This window comes from Rhinolophus sinicus, linkage group LG01, assembly GCF_036562045.2.
Source record: "Rhinolophus sinicus isolate RSC01 linkage group LG01, ASM3656204v1, whole genome shotgun sequence".
Classification (NCBI taxonomy): Eukaryota; Metazoa; Chordata; class Mammalia; order Chiroptera; family Rhinolophidae; genus Rhinolophus; species Rhinolophus sinicus.
Genome location: NC_133751.1, coordinates 56,712,247 through 56,732,172, shown reverse-complemented (window position 1 = coordinate 56,732,172; position 19,926 = coordinate 56,712,247). Strand labels below are relative to the sequence as shown.

Sequence of the window (19,926 nt, the reverse complement as noted above, 5' to 3'; positions counted from 1 at the left end):
GAGCAGCTGAGATTCCAGGCCGCCATGGAGGAGCTGCTTATTCTCTGAACCAGACCGTTCTGATTAAAAGCCCTGGTAATGGTGCCCTTGATCCAGCCCAGCACGATTGTGATCTGAGCTGACCTGTCAGGAGGACAATTTGCATTGTGGATTTTCTTCTTTTTTTTTTCTTTCTTAAAAAAAAAAAAAAAAAAGAAAGAAAGAAAAGGAAAGAGAAAGAAAAGAAAAAAAAAAGCAAAGACAGAGCGGTGGATTGCCAAGCTCTGCAGCTGCTGGGCAGGCTGGGGACACGCTAGGTGTCTAGGTGGGCTGGAGGCCAGGGACACCTTGCTCAGGTGTGTTCTGTTTATATAAACGACCTCTAATGCAGCTGCCTCTGTGCCCAGACCCTGGCAGCCCTGGGGTGTGGAGAGGCTTCAAAAGTCAGCACCGGTCTTTCAGTCTTTCTGTGTCTTACTGCGTCATGGGGTGGTAGTTTAGAAAGCCTACGCAGCAGGAGGTGGAGGTGAGTCGCGTGGCTGCCCCTGGGCGCCCTGGGGAGGCGGCGGCTAGCCCACCCAGCTCCGCAGGTGCCTGTCTCAGCCTAGTGCTCAGCGGCTGTGTCATTACCACAGCCGGAGGGGGAGGCTCTGACAGGCCTGGGAGCCTGAACTTAAACTCCGAGCCAGAATGGGCAGAACGAGCCCGAGGATGGGAGAGCTCTCGTCACATCCATCCTGGACTCTGCCAGGTTGTCACCATACACAGACTGTGGCTCCCAGAAAGACTCACCACGAGTGGTGGGGCTCTGTTCATACATGGAAATGGGTTTTTGAAACAAGTCCAAGAAACTGAAAAAAAAAAAAAATCCACATTGTGCTCATACACTGGTGATTATTTACAGAGAGATTAATTATTGGAGTTTGGTGACCATTCAGGCTTAGAACGCTAGGCTTTCAGAACAGAGGAGAATTCTAGGGCTGATTAATCAATTTAACAGATGAAAGCAGTGAGGTCCGAGAAGGGGAAGTGACCTGCCCAAGGTCACCCGGGTGGTGTGCGCAGAGCCAGGTGACCCGGCTTCAGGGCCCCCTGCCTGCCATAGACAAGGTGGGGGAAGCTTGTGTTTGCCACAGAGAATCCACCAGCTTCTCACTCAGTGTGATGTTCCATGGCTCTGATTGCACTGTGCGTTTTACCTGTGTTAGCTCTTAAAATCCTCTCCACAAATGTGTTTCTACAGGCAGCCTGAAGCAGAGAGCTTTAGTGCCTTTTCCAGGGTAGTAAGCAGAGGACCAGGATTTGAACCCAGACTGGCCCCAGAAGCTGCATTCTTAACCTCATCAGGCACCAGGATGTTTCTGAAGGCAGCGGAAAACTAATATACACCTGCCTCCCTGCCCTGCCTCCCCCTGCACCCCAGGCTGATTGCTAATCCCTGGGGATGGAAGGTGGCAGAGCTGGTCCCTCCCTCCTGGCATGTGAAATGCATTGTTTTCAGGAACCATTTCCCCAGTGGCTCCCCCCAGGACTGTGATAAAGTGAGAAGGAACAGCAATCATAAGCATAAAATTCGTATAAAATTTGTAAGTGGGTATGCTACCCCTTTAATGGCCATTTTCGGGATAAAAGGATATCATTGCTATTCTTCACGGTGTTTTATCTCTCTGTAAAGTAATAAAAATACTGTTGTTTTTCTTCGGTTGTGTTCTTCGGGCCGGCAGCATCCACATCACCTGGGAGCTTGTCAGAAATGTGGGATCTGAATGGGAATCTGCTGAACAAGACCCCAGCTGAGTCCCTTGCACCTGAGGTCTGAGTACAGCTGCCCAGGACAGGCTCCCAAGGGGCAGGGCGTGTGTGGCCTGTCGCTGTCCCCCCCTGGAGCCTTGCTCTATGCCTGACAAGTAGGAGATCCTCAGTGTTTGTGTCAAGGTGGTGATGACTGTTTTGACCTTTGACTGAGACCCCCGCCACCGTGTGTAGGACTGCAAGACGGCAGACAGAGGTCAGGCTGGCGTCGATGGAATGCGAGGGCTCCGGTTTTCCTCTGGGCTTGAGAAGAAACACTCATTGCTGCAGCTCGGTTGTCTTTGTGCCTGGGTCAGCCATGCCCGGGTAGTCTCCCCAAGGGCTGGCTCCTGAGTTGGAACTCCCCCTTCTGTGAAGGTGAAGGGTGCTAGATTGATGGATTGAACTTAGTTCCGGTCACAAGGTCAAATTCCACACATTTCCCTCCTCATCACTCTTACTGCACACGCCTGCGTGCTGCTCCCTGTCCTGGAACGCCCCCCGGCACTGTTCTGGGCACTTCTCTCTCATGCCCCTTGGTGCTGTTGGGGGCACTGAGCCAATTCTGAAGGTGACTCTCTCTGGCTTTGTCTTCACCCCGGTGAAAATCTCTCCTCTAGCCTCCATGGAGAGCACAGGCAGGATTCTGGAGCTGAGCTGGGGCCTGGCTGCCCAGGCCAGGCCAACGGCACGCGCTCCTCACCAGCCCAGACTGCTGGCTGCAGGCCCTGCGGTCTCAGGATTGGGTCCTGGGGCTCCCACCACATCTGAGCTGCTCTGTAACAGTGATGTATGAGCCCCAGGACGTGGGAGCCCAAAGGTCTTCCAGGACCAGTGCTAGGAAGGGCATGGTCCAGAGGGCCGTGGGCAGCCCTGGGTCAAGGTTACCGTCGGGGCCCCTTTGTCACCGACCATTGTCACACCGGCATCTCATCACATACGTGCATTCCTGGGCTGGTGGGGCCAACTTTTCTGCCTCGCTTTCTCTGTCCTCATCTTGCGTGAGACCTGGCTCCCTCCAGCGAAGACCCCATGGCTCCAGCTCACAGGCCCCAGGGCACATTCTTGCCCACTGCCCCCTGCCTTTCTGAACTGTTGTTCCACCACCTTCATTCAACATTCTCCTCTTTCAAATGTCTGCCATCTGATTGGACAATCTTTTTAAAAATTATTTATATTTTTCAGTTACAGTTGATATTCAATATTATTTTATGTTAGTTTCTGATGTATAGCGCACTGGTTAGACATGTATATAATTTATGCAGTGATCCCCCTGACTAGTCTGGTACACCCCTGGCACTATACATGGTTGTTGCAAATTATTGACTCTATTCTCTGTGCTGTACTTTACATCCCTGTGACTATTTTGCAATTACCCATTTGTATTTCTTAATCCCTTCCCCTTTTACACCCAGCTCCCTAATCCCCTTCCCATCTGGCAACCATCAGTTTGTTCTCTGTATCTATGCGTCTGTTTCTATTTTGTTTGTTTATTTTGTTCTTTAGATTCCACATATAAGTGAGATCATATGGCATTTGTCTTTCTCTGTCTGACTTATTTCACTTAGCATAATACCCTTTAGGTCCATCCATGTGCACTGTTGGTGGGATTGCCAGTTGGTACAGCCACTATGGAAAACGGTTTAGAGGTTCTTTAAAAAATTTAAAATAGAACTACCTAATGACCCAGCAATTCCACTTCTGGGTATCTATCCACAGAAATCCAAAACAGTAATTAAAAAAGGTGTGTGCACCCCTATGTTCGCTGCAGCGCTATTTACAATAGGCAACATATGGAAGTAACCTAAGGGCCCATCAGTAGGCGATTGGGTACAGAAACTGAGGTACAGAGATACAATGGAGTACTACTCGGCCATGAAAAATGAAATCTTGCCATTTGACAATTTCTTATTCCTTTGTTTATTCATTCTTGAATCCATCCATTCATTTATCCATTTGAAACTTAACAGTTCTCAAGGGCCTGCTGTGACTCCGGTGTCCACGTCAGGCCCTGAAGACAGACAGATGAAGACTCATTCCTGTTATCAGTCACAGGGTTTCCTGACTCCACTTATGACCTCAAATCCTTTCATTCATCTTTTGTGGATTCCTTCCTGTGTTTCCCAAATGCAGTACTATGTCTCTTTCTGAAAGCTTCTTTGCACCCTGGTCCCTCTATCTCCATAGGTTACTTCACCTCTTCCCTTCCTGAGATTTAGAGTTCACCAAAAATGAGCTTTTTCAATATTCCTAACACCCATCTCAGACCCGCTTCTGTCTGTCCTCTAGTGTCAGCTATATCCCAGGATTTCCCTCTTCTTGGCAGACTCTTCTGCCTGGCTCCTGTGACCTTAGGCAGATGTTTTATGTCTCCCTACCACGCTTACCTCATCTGTAACATGGAGCTAATAGTACCTCCCTCATTTGTTTGTTACAAACCTTAAATGAGTTAATACATTGAGGGCCTGGCACATAGTAAGTTCTCGCTGCATATTAGCCATTATCATGATTCTCATTCCTCAAAGTTCCCACCCTGCCGTTCACCTTGCATTTCTCCTCTCTTCCTTCTGTCCCCCTTGGGCATACACGGTGCTTTCCCTCGGCGTATAGGCTCGCTTCACTCTCCCTTTGCCCACTCTTGGTTGTGAGGTGCCGTCTGCCTTCCCCACTTGTTCCCTCCTCTGCCTGGTCTCCCCAGTGCTAGGTGTCTGGCCTCTTAGCTGTTACCACTCACTGTCGCAAAGGTCTCAGTCGCCTTCTGCAACATTTCCAAGTTCTCACCCTCCGCAGCTTTCCACACTGTGTATTTTCCTGTGTGGTGAGGTGCTGGGGGTGGGGGGTCAGTTTAAACTGGCTGGCAACCAGAAGGATCCAGGAGAGACTGATGATCTAGATTAGGGAGAGGTATTCCCAGAGAACCCCAAGGGACCGAAAGTGGGTCCGTAGGGGGAAGGGCAGGATATTATGTGAGATGGGCTCTAGCTCAGTTCCCATCATTGGAACAGTGCCTGCTGGTGGCAAGGTTCACAGGCAGAGCTGAGTGGGTAGCTCACATGGGATTGGAAGAGCCCTGAGGCCCAGGTGAGGCCATCATCATGGTCATTAAATTACTGAGAGTGTCCTTAGGGATGGAGCCAAGAGGAAGAGGGTATCGGTACTGGGCAGAGGTGACAAACAAGGTGCAAGGAGGCAGCTAGACTGATGTTGCTGCTACAATGGATGGTGGGGGCCGTTCTGGAAGTGTGTGTGGGTAGGGGAGAGGCAGTGGAGATCTTTGAGGTCTGGGGGGCAGTGGTGGTGGGATTGGTCTCCACTTGGGGAGGGGAGGGGCCGAGGTACCGTCTAGGCTGTCATTCCATCCGGATACGTGTTCAAATAAAAGGTGGAGGATGGAGAGGCAGTTGGTATCAGTAAGAGGGTTCGGAGAGCGGCCCCTGGGGAGAGAAGGCCTAGAGACCCACTGGAATCAATGGGGAGAGGGTAGGGAGGGATGTTGGGTGCCTGGGTCACAGGGCTAGGGCCCAGGCATTAGGGTGGGTGCCGTCGGCCTGCAGTTCCAGCTGGCGGCCCATGTGGCTCCTCGGGGTTCCCACTGCAGACAGGACCCACTGCCTGAGGCGGTACTGGCCGCTCAGGACGTCAGTGTGGGGACAGGTGGCTGGGCTGCTCCGCGGTCCTACATCTTTCCTGGCTTCTCTTCTTCCATCCCATAACTGTCGGAACTCTCCAGAATTCTGTCAGACCTGCTTTGCACTCTGTTTGTGGCCTACATCCAGCCATGTGCTGGGCCTTTCCAGGTCGCTATTCTCACTGGCACCTGTTCAAGACTAACGGGTCATTCTCCTTTTCCTCCTGCCAGCATTGCCATGGCTGTTAGCGGCTCCGCCATGTCTGTAATAACCCAGGCTTGAAGCCCCTCCAGGCTGCATCTGTCTGATCGTGCCCTCTAGTGCTTCTTCCTCCATCATCTCTGTCCCTTGTTCCTCCCCCACTCCCTCCCTATAAACCCTTCCATGGCCTAGCCCAGTTCAGGCACATCCACGCTCCAAAGTTGGCTGTGGGATTGAGTGACAGTGAATCCCCCAGCCTCACCCACCTGTGTTCACAGCTCTGGGGCAGCAGGTGTGGGAGGAAGCCCATGTAGCCAAGATGTTCAGGCCGGCTAGGCTTGGGCAACAGCAGGCGAGGTGACACACCCGCTCCCTGGGTACACGAGGAGAAGACCGTGGCTTTAGAAAAGGCCCCACACCCCCTCCTGAGGGCTCCGTGTCCTGGGTGTGCTACGTCATGGAGGCCGCGGGCTGACTGAAAGCCCTTCCAGAGGGCTCTGGAGAAAAGAGCCCCCAGCCTTCAGAATTGGCCAGACCATCCTGTGGCAGGTCAGACGCCGTACTGACAGGGCTGTTCAACCTTCCATGAAATAGGATTTACAGAGTCCCACAGAGGTGGTCATAGCTGGTGGAGCCTTGTGAAGGAGACAGACAGTGTGGGTCAGCGTTATTGTTCCAGGCTCCCTGAAGCAGGAAGCCATGTCGAAACAGAAACCTCCACACAGCTGGCTGGTTGGACGAGGGCTGGTCTCTGAGGTACCACCACACCCTGAGCAGAGCCCGGGCAGGGAGGGGGATTGGCCTTTCTGAGGCTGCGCACCCACAGTGACAGGGCCACACCTCATGGGCATGGCACTGGGCAGGGTGTCTGCGTGCATTTGCTCCCTAGAGGCCCATGGCAGCCCTACGGGGTTTCTCCTGCCCGTCCCCATGTTATCATGGAGCAAGCCAAGGCCCTGAGAGGCAGTGGCTCACACAGCTGGTTCTTTGCCCAGGCCTGTGGGTTCCAAATGCAGACACCCTTTCATCTCATGGCTGCCACTGTTGATGGATTCACGCTGGGGTCTCATCTGCTTGTAGACCACCAGTTTTTTGAGAGCACGGGTATTCTACTTGCCTCCATATCAGTTGGGGGTGGTAGGTGCTCTGTTAAATATTTGGCTGACCACTGAGTAATTTCTTCTCTCAACTTAGTGTGCTCTCCTACACGTCGCACTAAGAACTAGGAGACATAGCACTGTGGACTTTTGGGCATCTCTGCTGGCCAGCACGCCCCCCGTCCCTGCATTTCTGAATCTCTCTGCTTTTCTCCGCAGCCACTGTGTCCAGCTACCACCACCCACCCATCATGGCTGTCTGTCTCAGCCCACTGTGGGCAGCGGGGGTCAGGGGATTGGTCAGAGGCAGTTCTGGACCCCACAGGTGCTCTCTGAGTCTGCACAGCGAGAACCAGGTGAAGATGAGCTGTGCTGTTTTCCTCCATCTTCATTGTTGGAGAGTGTTGTGGGCTGAATTGGGTCTCCCCCACCCCACATTCACATGTTGAAATCCTAAGCCCCCCCTCCCCCGTGCCTCAGAATGGGGCCTTATTTGGAAATACGGTCCCTGCAGGTGTCATTAGTTAAGATGAGGTCTTACTGGAGCAGGGTGGGCCCCAATCAATATGTGACGGTGTCTTTATAAAAGGGGGAGATTGGAACACAGACGTGCACACAAGGAGAATGCTACATGAAGACAAAGGCAGATATGGGGGTGATGCTTCTGCAGGGAATGCCAAAAGTTGCCAGCAAACCACCAGAAGCTGGGGAGAGGCACGGAACCCATTTCTCCCTCAGAGCCCTGGGAAAGGACCCACCCTGCAACACCTTGAACTCAGACTTCCAGCCTCCAGAGCTGTGAGAGAATCAATGCATGTTGTTGAAGTCACCCAATTTGTGGTACTTTCTTATGGCAGCCCTAGGAAACCAATATGGAGAGCTCAGTGGTCTTGGAGGCAAAAAGGAAGGGCCCACTGTACGGGTCGTAACAGGCAGCTCTCTAGAAAGCTTGGCTCGTGTAATAGCTTCCCCAGCGCCCTGTGGTGACCTCCCGCCCCCAGCCGAAGGCTCTAATGTGGCTCAGTTAGAAAAAAAACAGACTTTGGGAATATAGCCTCAGAAAATGAATACATCCTTTCTCCCTGCCCCTGTTCCCCAGACTTTCCTTGGGTCATCTCACTTCCATGAACCCCTGTACTCTCAGACTGGGGCAGGCAGTGCAGAGATGCCAGGATTTTACAGAGCAGGAGTATTCCGCAGCCTCTGGTGCAGGGAGAGGCTCCAGTGAGGCTGGGCCAGGAGGGGAAGGAGGGGTGGGCAGGAGGCCCTATGCTGGTTCCTTCTGGAAGGAGGGGGAGGGCCTCGGGGAAACCCTGCAGTGTGCCTCCCCCACAGGGTCTTTGTTGGATTTCAATACCCCAGAGGTCCTCTCCTGCCAGGCAACCCGATTCTAGCACCAAGGACTGCCTCCCAGCTCTGCCCAGGGTCCTCTCAGGCTGTGAAGCAGAGAGCCATGCCTCAAACCCCCATTTGCCCTCTTTTCTCAGTTCTGGGCAGATTGTGGTTTGGATACACAGTTGTTGGCCTGCAAACAGGGCTGATGTTTGAAAGCAAACAAATGTTTCTTACGAGGTCTTGCAAACAAGGGCCAGCACACGCCTTCCACCTGCTTTATTTAACTCCTGTTGCCCCAAGCAAGGCCCATTGGTCATTTGCATGCCCAGCTCCCCTTCTAGCAGCAGGTGCATTGAGCTTGGAGGAGGTAGTCCCTGCCAGGTCAGAAAGCACACACTCTTGTGCCTCCCGAAAGGCTGGCATTGTCTGAGTGGCACTGCGCACCTTGCCACAGGGCTTATTTTGGGAGTGAGAGGGAACAGTTGTCTTCTCTGAGCAGAGGCATTTGTGGGAAAGCACAAACAATTGGCCTGGGGTTGTGGGGTTGCCCTTTCTGAGGTGTGACTGTGGGCAGGGTGCTTTCTGAGCCTCAGCTTCCTTATCTGTAAAATGGGAACATGAACTAGGACTCTGTAAGTGTCTTTAGGCTCTGGTAGGCTGTGATTCTGTGAGGGGCTTCTCTCGATCCTGCCACTCAATAGCCTGTGTGACTTTGGGAACATTTCTTACCCTCTCTGTCCAGCAGAGCTAGAGACCTAAGTCTGCGTCTCTGCTTCAGGCCTTGCAAGCAGGAGGTCCTAATAAGGATCAGTTGTGACTCTGGGCACATTTGAAAGCTTTGCGGTGGCCCCACAATTCCAGGCAGCCCATGCCCTCTCCAGTGTGATACCACAGGACAGTGATTCCCCAAAGAACTGAAGAGTCAACATCCGTCTCAGAACTTCAGCCTCAGCTCCAGGCAGGATGGTGACGCAGTGTCATTGCTCTGAAATCAGCCCCACATCACCCAGAACTGTCCCCAGGTCACCTCACAGGACCTGGGGAGGATGGAACGCTGGGCTGCTGCCCAGCATCGCTCTTCTCTCCTGGCCTTTCCTTTCAGCGGCCTGGAAAACAGGGTCCCTTCCAAGTCAAACAAGAGCTAATGGGGCCCGGTACGCAAACCATGGGCATAAGGGAAACAGTTTCCGGATTCCGGCCTTCGCTGATTACACGGCATCCACACGGCGCTTCCTCCAGGAGGAGGCCCAGCCTTGCTTGCTCATTAGGGACTTTGCGCTCAACGCTGATGAACATTCCAGGGGTGAGCCACGGCAAGCTGTGCTGCAGATTATGTCGTCTCTGTGAATCTCAGGTCTCAAACGGAGACTTCTTTGCCTCAGAGCTTTCAGCTTGAACTCAGCCTGCGTCAGCACCGGCTTCTAGAACCTTCCTGGGGAACCTCGTGCAGTTGCTCAAGGCTCCGTGTGTACTCCCATCCTTGTTTCTTTCCTCTTGGAAATGAAAATGGAACACCCTGAGCCTTAGGAGCTGAGAAAGGCCAACACAGGAGGAAAACATCATGAAGAGACAGGGAGGCAAAAAGGCCTCTGATTTGGGGTGGTGGGAGCAGGAGAAGAATTCTTCGTGGCGCTGTGTATTCTTTTCTGGAGAACACAAGTTACAGATTCTCTGGCCAGGGTCTTTAGTGGGGAGACCTGTTGGAGTGACCGTGGCAGTGATCATCAGGGCAAGACCTGAAGGAGGAAATGACTGTGTTTCAAAATTATTTCAAACACCCCTTTCCCTAAAGATGGGTTTTCTTCCTGAAAACTAGTTTGCTAGTTTTTAATAGTCTTTTATGATTATTTATGAGCATATACGTGACATAAAACATTTACAAAATTCACCACTCATAACTAGAAAAATGAGCTTGAAGGGTCTTAATTTGTATTTTCCCGATAAGCCTCCCTGACTTCTGGACAGACTTAGTGTTTACAGTGGACCATCTGCATGGGGGCTTGGTTTGCAGTTGGAAGTTATTTCTAAAGGAAGAGAAACCTTATCCCCTCTAGTGTGGGTGTCCAGGTGTCAGTGGAGGACAGAGCAAGCCCCTGCACAGGCCCAAATCTAGACAATTAGGGCAACATGGGCTTGTGGGCATGGGAGGTTAATCAGAGAAATTTCTGGAACTCCAGGGCTCAGAACCAGAGCTGTATTCATACAGAGGTTTCCTGCAGCCTCAGCATGGGCCACTAGCAGTATCCTGTGGAGGCTGGGGGGAGGGAATATATATATGTATTGGGGGTGCCCAAAAAAATGTATTCATATTTTAAGCGATGTTATGTAGTGTTCTCGGGCAGTAGTTTGCTGTAATCAGAAGTGTGTGGGCACTGATGGTAACCACTTTGAGCACCTCTTGTAATTGCAGAAGTCAAACGTGACTTGTATTCATCTTTTGTTATCGGAATATATTGAGTATTACAATTTTAATAATTTTTTTCCTTTCTTAAAATGTGTATAGATATTTTTGGCACCGTGTGTGTTGTGTGTGTGTCTGTGTGTGTCTCTGTGTGTGTGTGTCTGTGTGTGAGTCTGTGTGTCTGTGTGTGAGTCTGCGTGTATGTATCTGTGTGTGTGAGTCTGTGTGTGTCAATGTCTCTGTGTCTGTGTGTCTGTGTGTGTATGTGTGTGTGTGTGTCTGTGTGTGTCTGTGTGTGTCTGTGTGTGTGTCTGTGTGAGTCTGTGTGTGAGTCTGCGTGTGTGTATCTGTGTGTGTCGATGTCTCTGTGTCTGTGTGTGTGTGTGTCTGTGTTTCTGTGTATGTGTGTGTGTGTGTGTGTGTGTGTGTGTGTGTGTGTGTGGTCAGCCCCAGCCCCTGTGAGGAAGGCAACGTTTGGGGCCCTCTCTGTCCTGCCTCAGAGTGGCTCTTGAGTCTGACCCCTGAATCAGTGAAGCGCCTGCAGCAGTGTCATTATCTGATAGCCTGGTCCCCAGTGCCCCTGGCCTTGGGGTGTGCCAGCCAAATTCAGAAAAAAGACTGAAATCTAAGTACTGCACCTTGGAACATTATCCCGTGGAATCTGAGGCAAAGATGAAAGAGACCTCGAGATCAGAAGGCCTGGATTCGAGTCGATGCCTCACCCCTGAGAAACTGAGGACCTCTGTTCCCTCCCTGTTAAAATGCAGGCAATGATGTCTGCTTGCTGCCAGGAGAAGGGGTGGAGGTAGAGAAAGTCAGAGGGCTTTGCGCTGCTCCTTGTGCTGCAGCCGGTGAGACACTGGTGGTGCCATCTCGTCAGTCCGTGTCGCATGGGATCAAGGCCCCATACGTGAGCCCTAATCCCTTCCACGTTCCGTGTCATCGTCTCTGCCTCAGGCTGGTGGAATTCCTGCACGAGAACCAGTGGACATGGAGGCCAGAGAAACCCTCCATTGCTCTAAGTTGTTTTCTGGGTTCATTTTGGGGTAGTAGGAATGCTTTGAACAAGGGCACCCTCAAAATAATCTTGCACTTAGAGAATCATGGCTTTATTTTCAGGCTGTGTTTCTGCTTCAGCAGACACCCTGAGCAGCTTACATTTATAATTTCCTGTCTCTCCGTTGCTTCTCCTTACAAATCACAAAGTGCTGGTGTCCCAGACCTGGTTCTTTCCGCCTCTTTGTTATAAAATGCCCCTTCGTCCTGACTGAGCGGGGGTGCCAGGCGTTATGTTCCCAAAGGGGCACCTGGGTTACAGTCTCCGCCAGGAAGGATGTTCTGTCCTTCTTTCTCTACCTGTGGTCCCCTTTAAGTTCAATGTCAGGTCACTCTTGCGTAGGCAGGGAAGATTTGGGGGAGCTTCCCTGCTGAGCTTGGTAAGGGTGCCATGGCCTCTCTGCTCTCCAGCTTTCTCAGGAGTAGAAACCCTTCTGAACCGTTTTAAAACACCCTCGCACCCTCGCGTGGTTCCCTGCTCCTTTCCTACCCCAGGTACATCACACAGTAGAGGATTGCATGCTCAGTGAAGCAGCAGGTTTTCTCTCTGCAGCTGCCACTTTGTGTCCTGACGCTTTCCTGCCCCTGATTGCAGATGACATAGAAGTCGGTGAGGCCTGAGCCACACCGACCTTTCACCGTTTTTGGTCATTCAGCCCGTCGATCCTGAGGCCCTGCTGTCCGGCACGTGTGAGGTGCCTACAAAGCAGAGGCAGGCGCTGGTGGTCCTGGGAGACCTCACAGACCCAGGGGAGGCTGACTTGACCCCTCACTTCACAACCACCTAGTCCTGTGGGAAGGAAGGAGAAGAAACCTGGGGGAGGTACACATGGGTGGCTCGATGGCTTAGGCGGCGACCAAGACCTCCGCCTGCACCGCTCTGCCTCTCCGTTGCTCTTTTGTCCGGGTCTCTCCTCCTGGTGAATGCTTCTGTTCTCACCCCTGAGGCATGAATCCAGCACCCTCCCCTAACTAGAGGGTCCCTCCTCTACCGTGCGTGGTGGCCCCGGTCTGTGTGGTAGAATTTTAGCGGGTTTGCAACCCGGAACTGACATTAACCATTTGGAAGAAATATGGTAAGATGAACAAACAGTTGCCAAACTGCATTGCAACCCATCTGCGATCCCATCACTACAGTCTTTTGCAGTTAGAAAGACTCCAGCATCTCAGTTTGCTTGAGAAACTTATTTGTGCCAAGGTCGTTATCACCAGGCAGGCGCCAGAGCTGTGTTCCACTCCTAGTGCAGTTACGGCAAAATGCAAACAATGAACCTGTGTGTTCCACGTGTAAGAATGTCCAAAGGGAATGCTTTTCCCTGTGCCAGGATCAAACTCCAGGCGCCCTTTGTGATACGTGAGACCTCAAGGAAGGTCTCTCCATTCCCAGACTCGGAGAAATGTGTTAGGACTAGAAAACGGCCCACTGTGGCCCACCCTGGGCCAGGTCTCTGGTTTTCCTTCTGCTGGGCTATACACTTCCCCACACAGACCTTAGTCTGTGATTGGTCGGGTGAACTGTCACTGTGAGAGGCCAGAGGGCTGGCATTTCCTGGCTGGGAGCAGAGCTGGTTTTGCCATGATGTACTCCCCACCCTAAACTCTAGGGAAGGGGTGGCGCTGGTAAAAATAGGTGAGACAGTCTGATGTGGAACTGTCTCACTTTTGCCCCTTGCCCATGACGGAGGGCCCTCCGTCCTTCCTCTTTCCTCCAAGTCACAGACTCCTCTGCTGTGACTGCATCTTTGGGGATATGGAACCTGGGTCTCTGCCCCCTCCCTCTGCCCCCCACCCTTGCAGTATACACGGGAACTTGATACTAGAGAGGTTGGAGAACAGAATGGCCAGTGCTCTAACCAACTCACCCCAGCGAGGTTTCTGAGTCTGTCTTCCCTTTTCTAATGGAAGCATTTGGATAGAGGACCTCGAAGTGTCCCCTTGGCTGGCTCTGACGTCCCATGAACTGTGAGCCTAGACTGGGTTTCTAAATCTACCTAGAGAGAATTTGAAATGGAGGTGACAGCCCCTCTAAAGTAGCCATAATTCTACCTGGCTATTCCACAGCTGATTTTCAGCTAACCCGTGGATATAAACCCTGAGTTGTTTGAAGCCTCTAGCCCCTAGCCAGTGTTTCAGAAATGCTAGGCTTGGGGTCTTAACGAACGAGGCTTGCTCTAAAGCAGAAAATGATGTTTGTTTCGGGCTGTGTGTAGCTTCCTATGTCTTTATCAGATCGCCATTCACAATTGCTTCCCCTCCCTCCTCTCTCTCCTCTCCTGTTCAAGATAAGGGGGTAGAAAGTTCCACCTGGATTGTTGCTATCGTAACAAGTGGACTCTGGAGCCAGATGCCCCTAATTGTGTGAATTTGGGCAAGTTACCAAAGCTCTGTGCATCAGTTTCCTCAGCTGTGAAGTGACTGTCGTCTCCCAGAGCACCCGTCCTGCAGGTGTGGTGAGCAGTAACCAAGCCGACTTAGAGCAGTGTTGGCAGGGATGACGACAATGTCACCTTGTGGTAGCATAGGACGGTGGCAGGAACACGAGGTTGACTTCAGGAGACCTGGGTCCAAGTCCCAGCTCTGCCCCATGTTGGTGATAATGCAGATTCTGAACCTCAGAATGTGTGGGCTTTCATAGCTATAAAACGGGGTGAGATGGTGTCTCCCTCCAGGATGGCTGTGAAGACCCAGGGAAATAATGGTGGCAAACTGTTTTACCCCCACCAACCAGGCTAAGTCTGCTCTCTTTCCCCTTCTCAGGCACACATTCTGGCAGTTCCGCCAGGAGAACCCCAAGACGCGGGTTGGGGGCCCTCCCCCCGAGGGCCTCCCTGGCTTCAACAGTGGGGTGATGCTGCTGAACCTGGAGGCCATGCGTCAGTCCCCTCTCTACAGCCACCTGCTGGAGCCGGCGCAGGTGCAGCAGCTGGCCGACAAGTACCACTTCCGAGGCCACCTCGGGGACCAGGACTTCTTCACCATGATTGGCATGGAGCATCCCGAGCTCTTCCATGTGCTGGACTGTACCTGGAACCGGCAGCTATGCACCTGGTGGAGGGACCACGGCTATAGTGACGTCTTCGAGGCCTACTTCCGGTGCGAGGGCCATGTCAGGATCTACCATGGAAACTGCAATACCCCTATCCCGGAAGTCTAGGTCCCTTCTCACCTGCCATGTCCTCGGGCCTCAGGATCTGGAGGAAGGAAAGGGAGGCCTCGGACCAGGCCCCCGGGGGTGTGTCTGACACCCTTGAAAGACACTGCAGGGATGTCCTTTGTGATCAGGTGCTGTAGCTCTCCCTCCCACCCCATGGGTCACTGTCCTGAGGTCACCCAGGGACAAGGAGCAGCCTGCACTTTCTGGTGCTTGGGGCCTTTTCCCTCCCGGGGGACAGGCATCATAAGGACGAACTCTCGGACATCATCTGGGGGGCTAGGAAACAGGTGTTTGAAGAGAAAGAAAAAAAGGAAACAGTGTCCTTTGCCTTCGGTCCCCACAGAATGTAAATCCTTTTCAGAGCCAGGCTTTCTTGGACCAAACATAAATTGATTTTAAATTGATAGGCTTCCATTTTGTGAGGAAGAGCAAACAGGATGGCTGCGGTCCCCAGTGAGCTCTGACCCAGTGAGCCAGGGTTGTGGCAGCCCCAGGGGACTCCGTGCTCACGTTGCCTGCCGCAGGTGTAAAGATGGCTTCCTCTCTGGGGAGGGCCTCCAGCACCAGCAGTGGCCCACGTCAGAAGACTGGTCTCATGCTTGTAGCCTTCACAGCTCTGACCTCCCAGCTGCACCATCGCACCTCATTATCCCTTATTCATCCGAGCCAGCTCCAGGTGACCAGACTTCCGGGAAATCAAATCCTCCATCAAAGAGCAGAGGTTGGCCATCCCCAAGGACCTGCGATGGAATTGTCTAGACTGGAAATGCTCATTCCGAGGGGAGCCCCGCCTGCTCTGGTGTAACCGTGCGGCTCAGACGGGCTGTCGCTCTTCGACTTATAAGCATTCTAGTCTCTGTTTAAAAAAATGCACCCTCCTGACTTTCTCATTGCACCATGTCAGACCCTGGACCTTAGAAGAAATTAGGATGTTTCTTAATGTCTTCGTTTAATGAGTTCCCCTGTAAGTAAGCTGCGAACAGCCAGCGCCTAGGGGCCCAGTTTGTAGAGTCCAGTTGAACTCCTTGGGGAAGAAATGTTGTTGGATTTTCAACTTATGTTATTTCAATTTTATTTACTTTTTTATTTCTTTTTCCATGAGTGAGAATAGTTAATAAATAATCTTTGAGAACACAGTGATTTATGTTGTGTGTTCTCTGATCACAGTTTTCCGCTGCATGAAGGTCCTGAATCAAGAGTGTCATCAATGTCATTCAAAGTCTCCCTCTCCACATGATTAAGCTAAGTGAGTTCACAGTGGGTCTCCAAGCACAAGGGAGAGCCTACTACGCGGAGGGTAGTCATGTTGTATAGGGTTCAAATCAAGAATCATTTCATTCTAGGTATTGGCAGGCCCTTGTGCCCCTGGGAGCAAAAACAACCCCATTTTTCATTCTCTTTACCCCAAACTATTCAGTGACATCATCCCTGATGAAGTGGAGCACATTTCTCTCCTAACTCTCCACTCCGACAGAATCGGTCTGATCTCTTAGGTACTTGATTTCCTACTTATACCATGTTTCCCCGAAAATAAGACCTAGCTGGACAATCAGCTCTAATGCGTCTTTTGGAACAAAAATTAATATAAGACCCGGTCTTATTTTACTATAAGAAAAATATTTTACTTATAGTAAAATAAGACCGGGTCTTATGTTAATTTTTGCTCCAAAAGATGCATTAGAGCTGATTGTCTGGCTAGATCTTATTTTGGGGAAACACAGTAGCTACCAACTATCAAATGCCTGCTGAGTGCCAAGCGTTGTATTGGGGGATTTATATACACTATCAATAATACTCATGAAAACCTTAGGAAGGTAATTAAGTTTCTAAATTTATTGTAAGAAAATAATGAAAGCTGTGCACAGAGAGTTATTGTTTGTCACAGCATTTTTTAATAATAGAAAAAATTGGGAACAATTTAAAATGTTGGACAGGGGAGTAGGTCAATAATGTATGTTACATCCATTTGATGGCATACTTTAGGTATTAAAAATCGTATTTTTAAAGAATCTTTAATGCTTTGGGAAATGTTTACAATGTGCTATTAAGCATGCAAAATATAAGACTGTATGTACAATATGCTCCTAATTTTCTTCTTAAAATTATATACATATATACACATACACACATACATTTATCTGTGTATATAAAAAGAGAGAGAGCCTGTTGTGCTTTATTTCATTAATTCAACTCCAAAAAAACCATGTGTTTCAAACACCATATTAAAAAGAAAAACAATTATTTTAATGGGAAAAAAAAGTGGATCAAATGCTAGATATTGTAGACTCATAATAACAAAGGTATTTTTCCTGCAATAATTTCAATAATTAAAGTGTTTCTATAGCTATAAGTGTCTTTTTTATTGCAAGGAAAAAATGAACTAGTTGATCACAATGGGCAAAAGCCCAACAAAACCTCATTTACTTTAGAGATCGCCTACTCAGGAGCCAGTGGCCTTGACCTTACAACTCCGTGGTGAACAACAAAGTAACACTCAACAGGAAACCCAGTCAGACCCACAAGGCCACCATGCGCTGCTCAGCTTTACCAGGGCAGCTTTTTGACAGATCTTGGAAGGCTGGCTCCGGATTGGAATCCTGTTATAATCAACGCAATACAAACATAATTAATTGGACTCTGTTTAATTTGCCTTATGAAAATGTTCTCTATAGAGCACATGCCTATAGATATGAACAGAAGGGAAGTCTGAAAAGAGAACATTTCCGGGTAGTAGGATTGAGGTGCTTTTTCATCTTCATCTGTATTTACTTCTATATTTTCCACAGTGAATGTTAATTTTATAATAAGCAATAAATGCTCTAAACTTTTAGCCACGCGCCTTTCATGCAATTACAAGTATCACCCTGGCCACTTCACAGCTCAAGGTTGTCCCTAGTTACCATCACCTATAAGAAAACATAATCCCAGCTAAGTGGCCTTTGAGCTCTCAGCTTTCCCTATGGATGCCCTAGTTCTCTAAAAAGTGACCTAATAGCAGCATCTCCGGACTCTGCTATCATTTCTGGTGCCTTCATCTTTTGCATGTACACAAATAACAATGGCCTTTGGAAAGCTCACAGCCTTGTGGAAGGGAGTGATTCTTGTACGTGTGTCAAAACCAAACTACAGCACCCCCTTCACTAGCATCTCATCAAGCCAGAGTGGTGGCCTGGCCCAGCGGCCCCCAGCCTGGAGTGTGGCAGGAGCTTGTGGTTTAAGGGAGAAGTGCAGCTGTCACTCGGCACCTGCTTTGTCTGAAGACCACACGTCTGCTCGTTGTAAGACCTCCTGGCTGATCCCAGCATGGGAGGCCCAGAGGTTGGGCTGAACGTGGATTTTGGCAGGGCCAGCGAAGGTTTCCGAACAAGCAGGGTGGTACAGTAGAGAGAACCTCACACCTAAGACAAAGGCCTGGCTTTGAATCCACATTCTTCCCTCACTGCCTGGGCAATCTTGGACAAGCAAGGTCACTTCTTTCCCTATTTCTAGGCACAGGTAATACGAGCTCCCTCAAAGGAGCGTTGTAGGAAACAAAAGAGGGTGTAAGGGCTTGGGAAGCTGAGAAATAATATACAGATCCAAAGGAATTCTTATAGTTACTACTGAAAACATTCCTTTTTAAAAAATTAAATGTATTGGGGTAACACTGGTTAATAACATTATATAAGTTTCAAGTGCACAGTCTATTAATACATCATCTGTATATTGGATTGTGTGCTCACCACTCAAAATCTAATCTTCCCTCACCATATATTTGAACTTCTTTACCCTCTTTACCTCCCTTCCCTTCGGGTAACCAGCATACTATTGTCTGTGTCTATGAGTGTGTTTTAAACATTCTTTTTAAATAATAAATGACAGCCATTTGGGGCATATTAAATTGCTGGTGACATTTTCCTAAGCCCAGTGGATGAGCAGACACTTGCTTGTAGGCTGTCGTGATATGTTGTTATTTGCATATTGGCCTCAACATCTGTATAGTTGGTGATTTCCTTGAGGGAGAGACCTTGCTGATGTCACCTTTGCAGGCCCCCCAGCACCTGCTCGTGCCCAGCAAAGTGCAGCGGCTGCAGGACGAGGGGAATGGTATTCCCTGGGTGCTTGGGCTGCTCTGCTGTCTGGTATGGGATATGGGTGAAACCAAAAGGTCCCAACACTTCCCTTCCACCTTTTCCTTCCACTTCATTTTCACCGTCATGTTTACCCTCAGGCATAGAGCATTGAGTTCATGACATTCCTCAGTGCACGACCCATTCCCACCACAGCTCCCAATTCGGCCCCTCTCTTGTTTCATTTATTTATTCCCATGTATGGCCACATCCCACTCCCATCCCCCAATGAGCAGTCATTCTAATCTGTTTACCGTGTATCTTTGTGTTCTCGCAAATGGTACTATTGTTTTAATGTGGGTAACTTAGAATATTCGCATGCTTTCTTTTTTATTTGGCATACGTTTCTAAGATCTCTCCCCGTTATTATGCACAGTAACCCCCAAATGCTGCCCTCACGCTGTGGTGTGCTCCTGCCACAGTGTACTCGCCCTCGCCCACATGGATGGGAACCCACATAAGCTGCCATCCGCCTGCTCAGCCCCACCCTAGCCCCTCACAAACGACCCTGCCGTGAACATCCTTCTCCTCCGTCCTTGGGGACCCAGTCAGAATTTCATTGTGTTGTATACCAGGAATTAAACTGCTGGATTGTAAGGTTTGCAGAGACCTACATTTCTGCCTCAGTGGTGCTGACTGCTCTCCAGGTGGTCACCCCCTTCACACAGGCCCTCACTTTCTCTGCCTGACTGTGCTCAGGTGCCCGCGTCTGTGATTGACACAAATGTGGATCTGTGATCTCAGTGGAGTCCGCCAAAACTCGTGGCCTGAGTTAGAGCTGCTCTGTGTGACTGTATCACATCGCCTTGGGAAGAGGCTGATGGGAAGGCAGGGGCCCTGGGTTCCGGTCTGACCTCACTGTGTGACCTTGGCCAGCAGGGCACATCTCTGAACTGGCGAGAGTTCAGCTGGCTCCTGGCCTTGCCACCCTCCCAGGACGGCTGTGAGTCATAGGTAAGATAACCCATAGGAAAGTACTCTCAAGGCCCTACACATACCCTCGCTCTCTCACAGCTCAACCCGTCCCCAGTGCCACAGGTGCTGTCAGGGCGGATGCTCCCGGCTTCCCTCCGTGCGAGCTCTGGGGTCAGCCCAGGTCCTGCCCAGGGGCATGTCCTCGCCATCTGGCTCCACAGCCGAGCTGCCTCATGGGTAGGACCCCATATTCCCCCAT

The 19,926-nt window shown here is 50.4% G+C and overlaps 1 protein-coding gene across 1 annotated transcript in view; it reads left to right on the top strand.

Annotated features, from left to right (window-relative positions):
- Positions 1-15,779, top strand: part of XXYLT1 (xyloside xylosyltransferase 1) — a 165,250-nt gene extending 149,471 nt beyond the window's left edge. The window contains exon 4 of the mRNA XM_019723388.2: positions 14,247-15,779. Coding sequence (XP_019578947.1) covers positions 14,247-14,643 — 397 coding nt within the window. The 3' untranslated portion in view covers positions 14,644-15,779. The remainder of the gene's footprint in view (positions 1-14,246) is intronic.
- Positions 15,780-19,926: the final 4,147 nt, after the last annotated feature.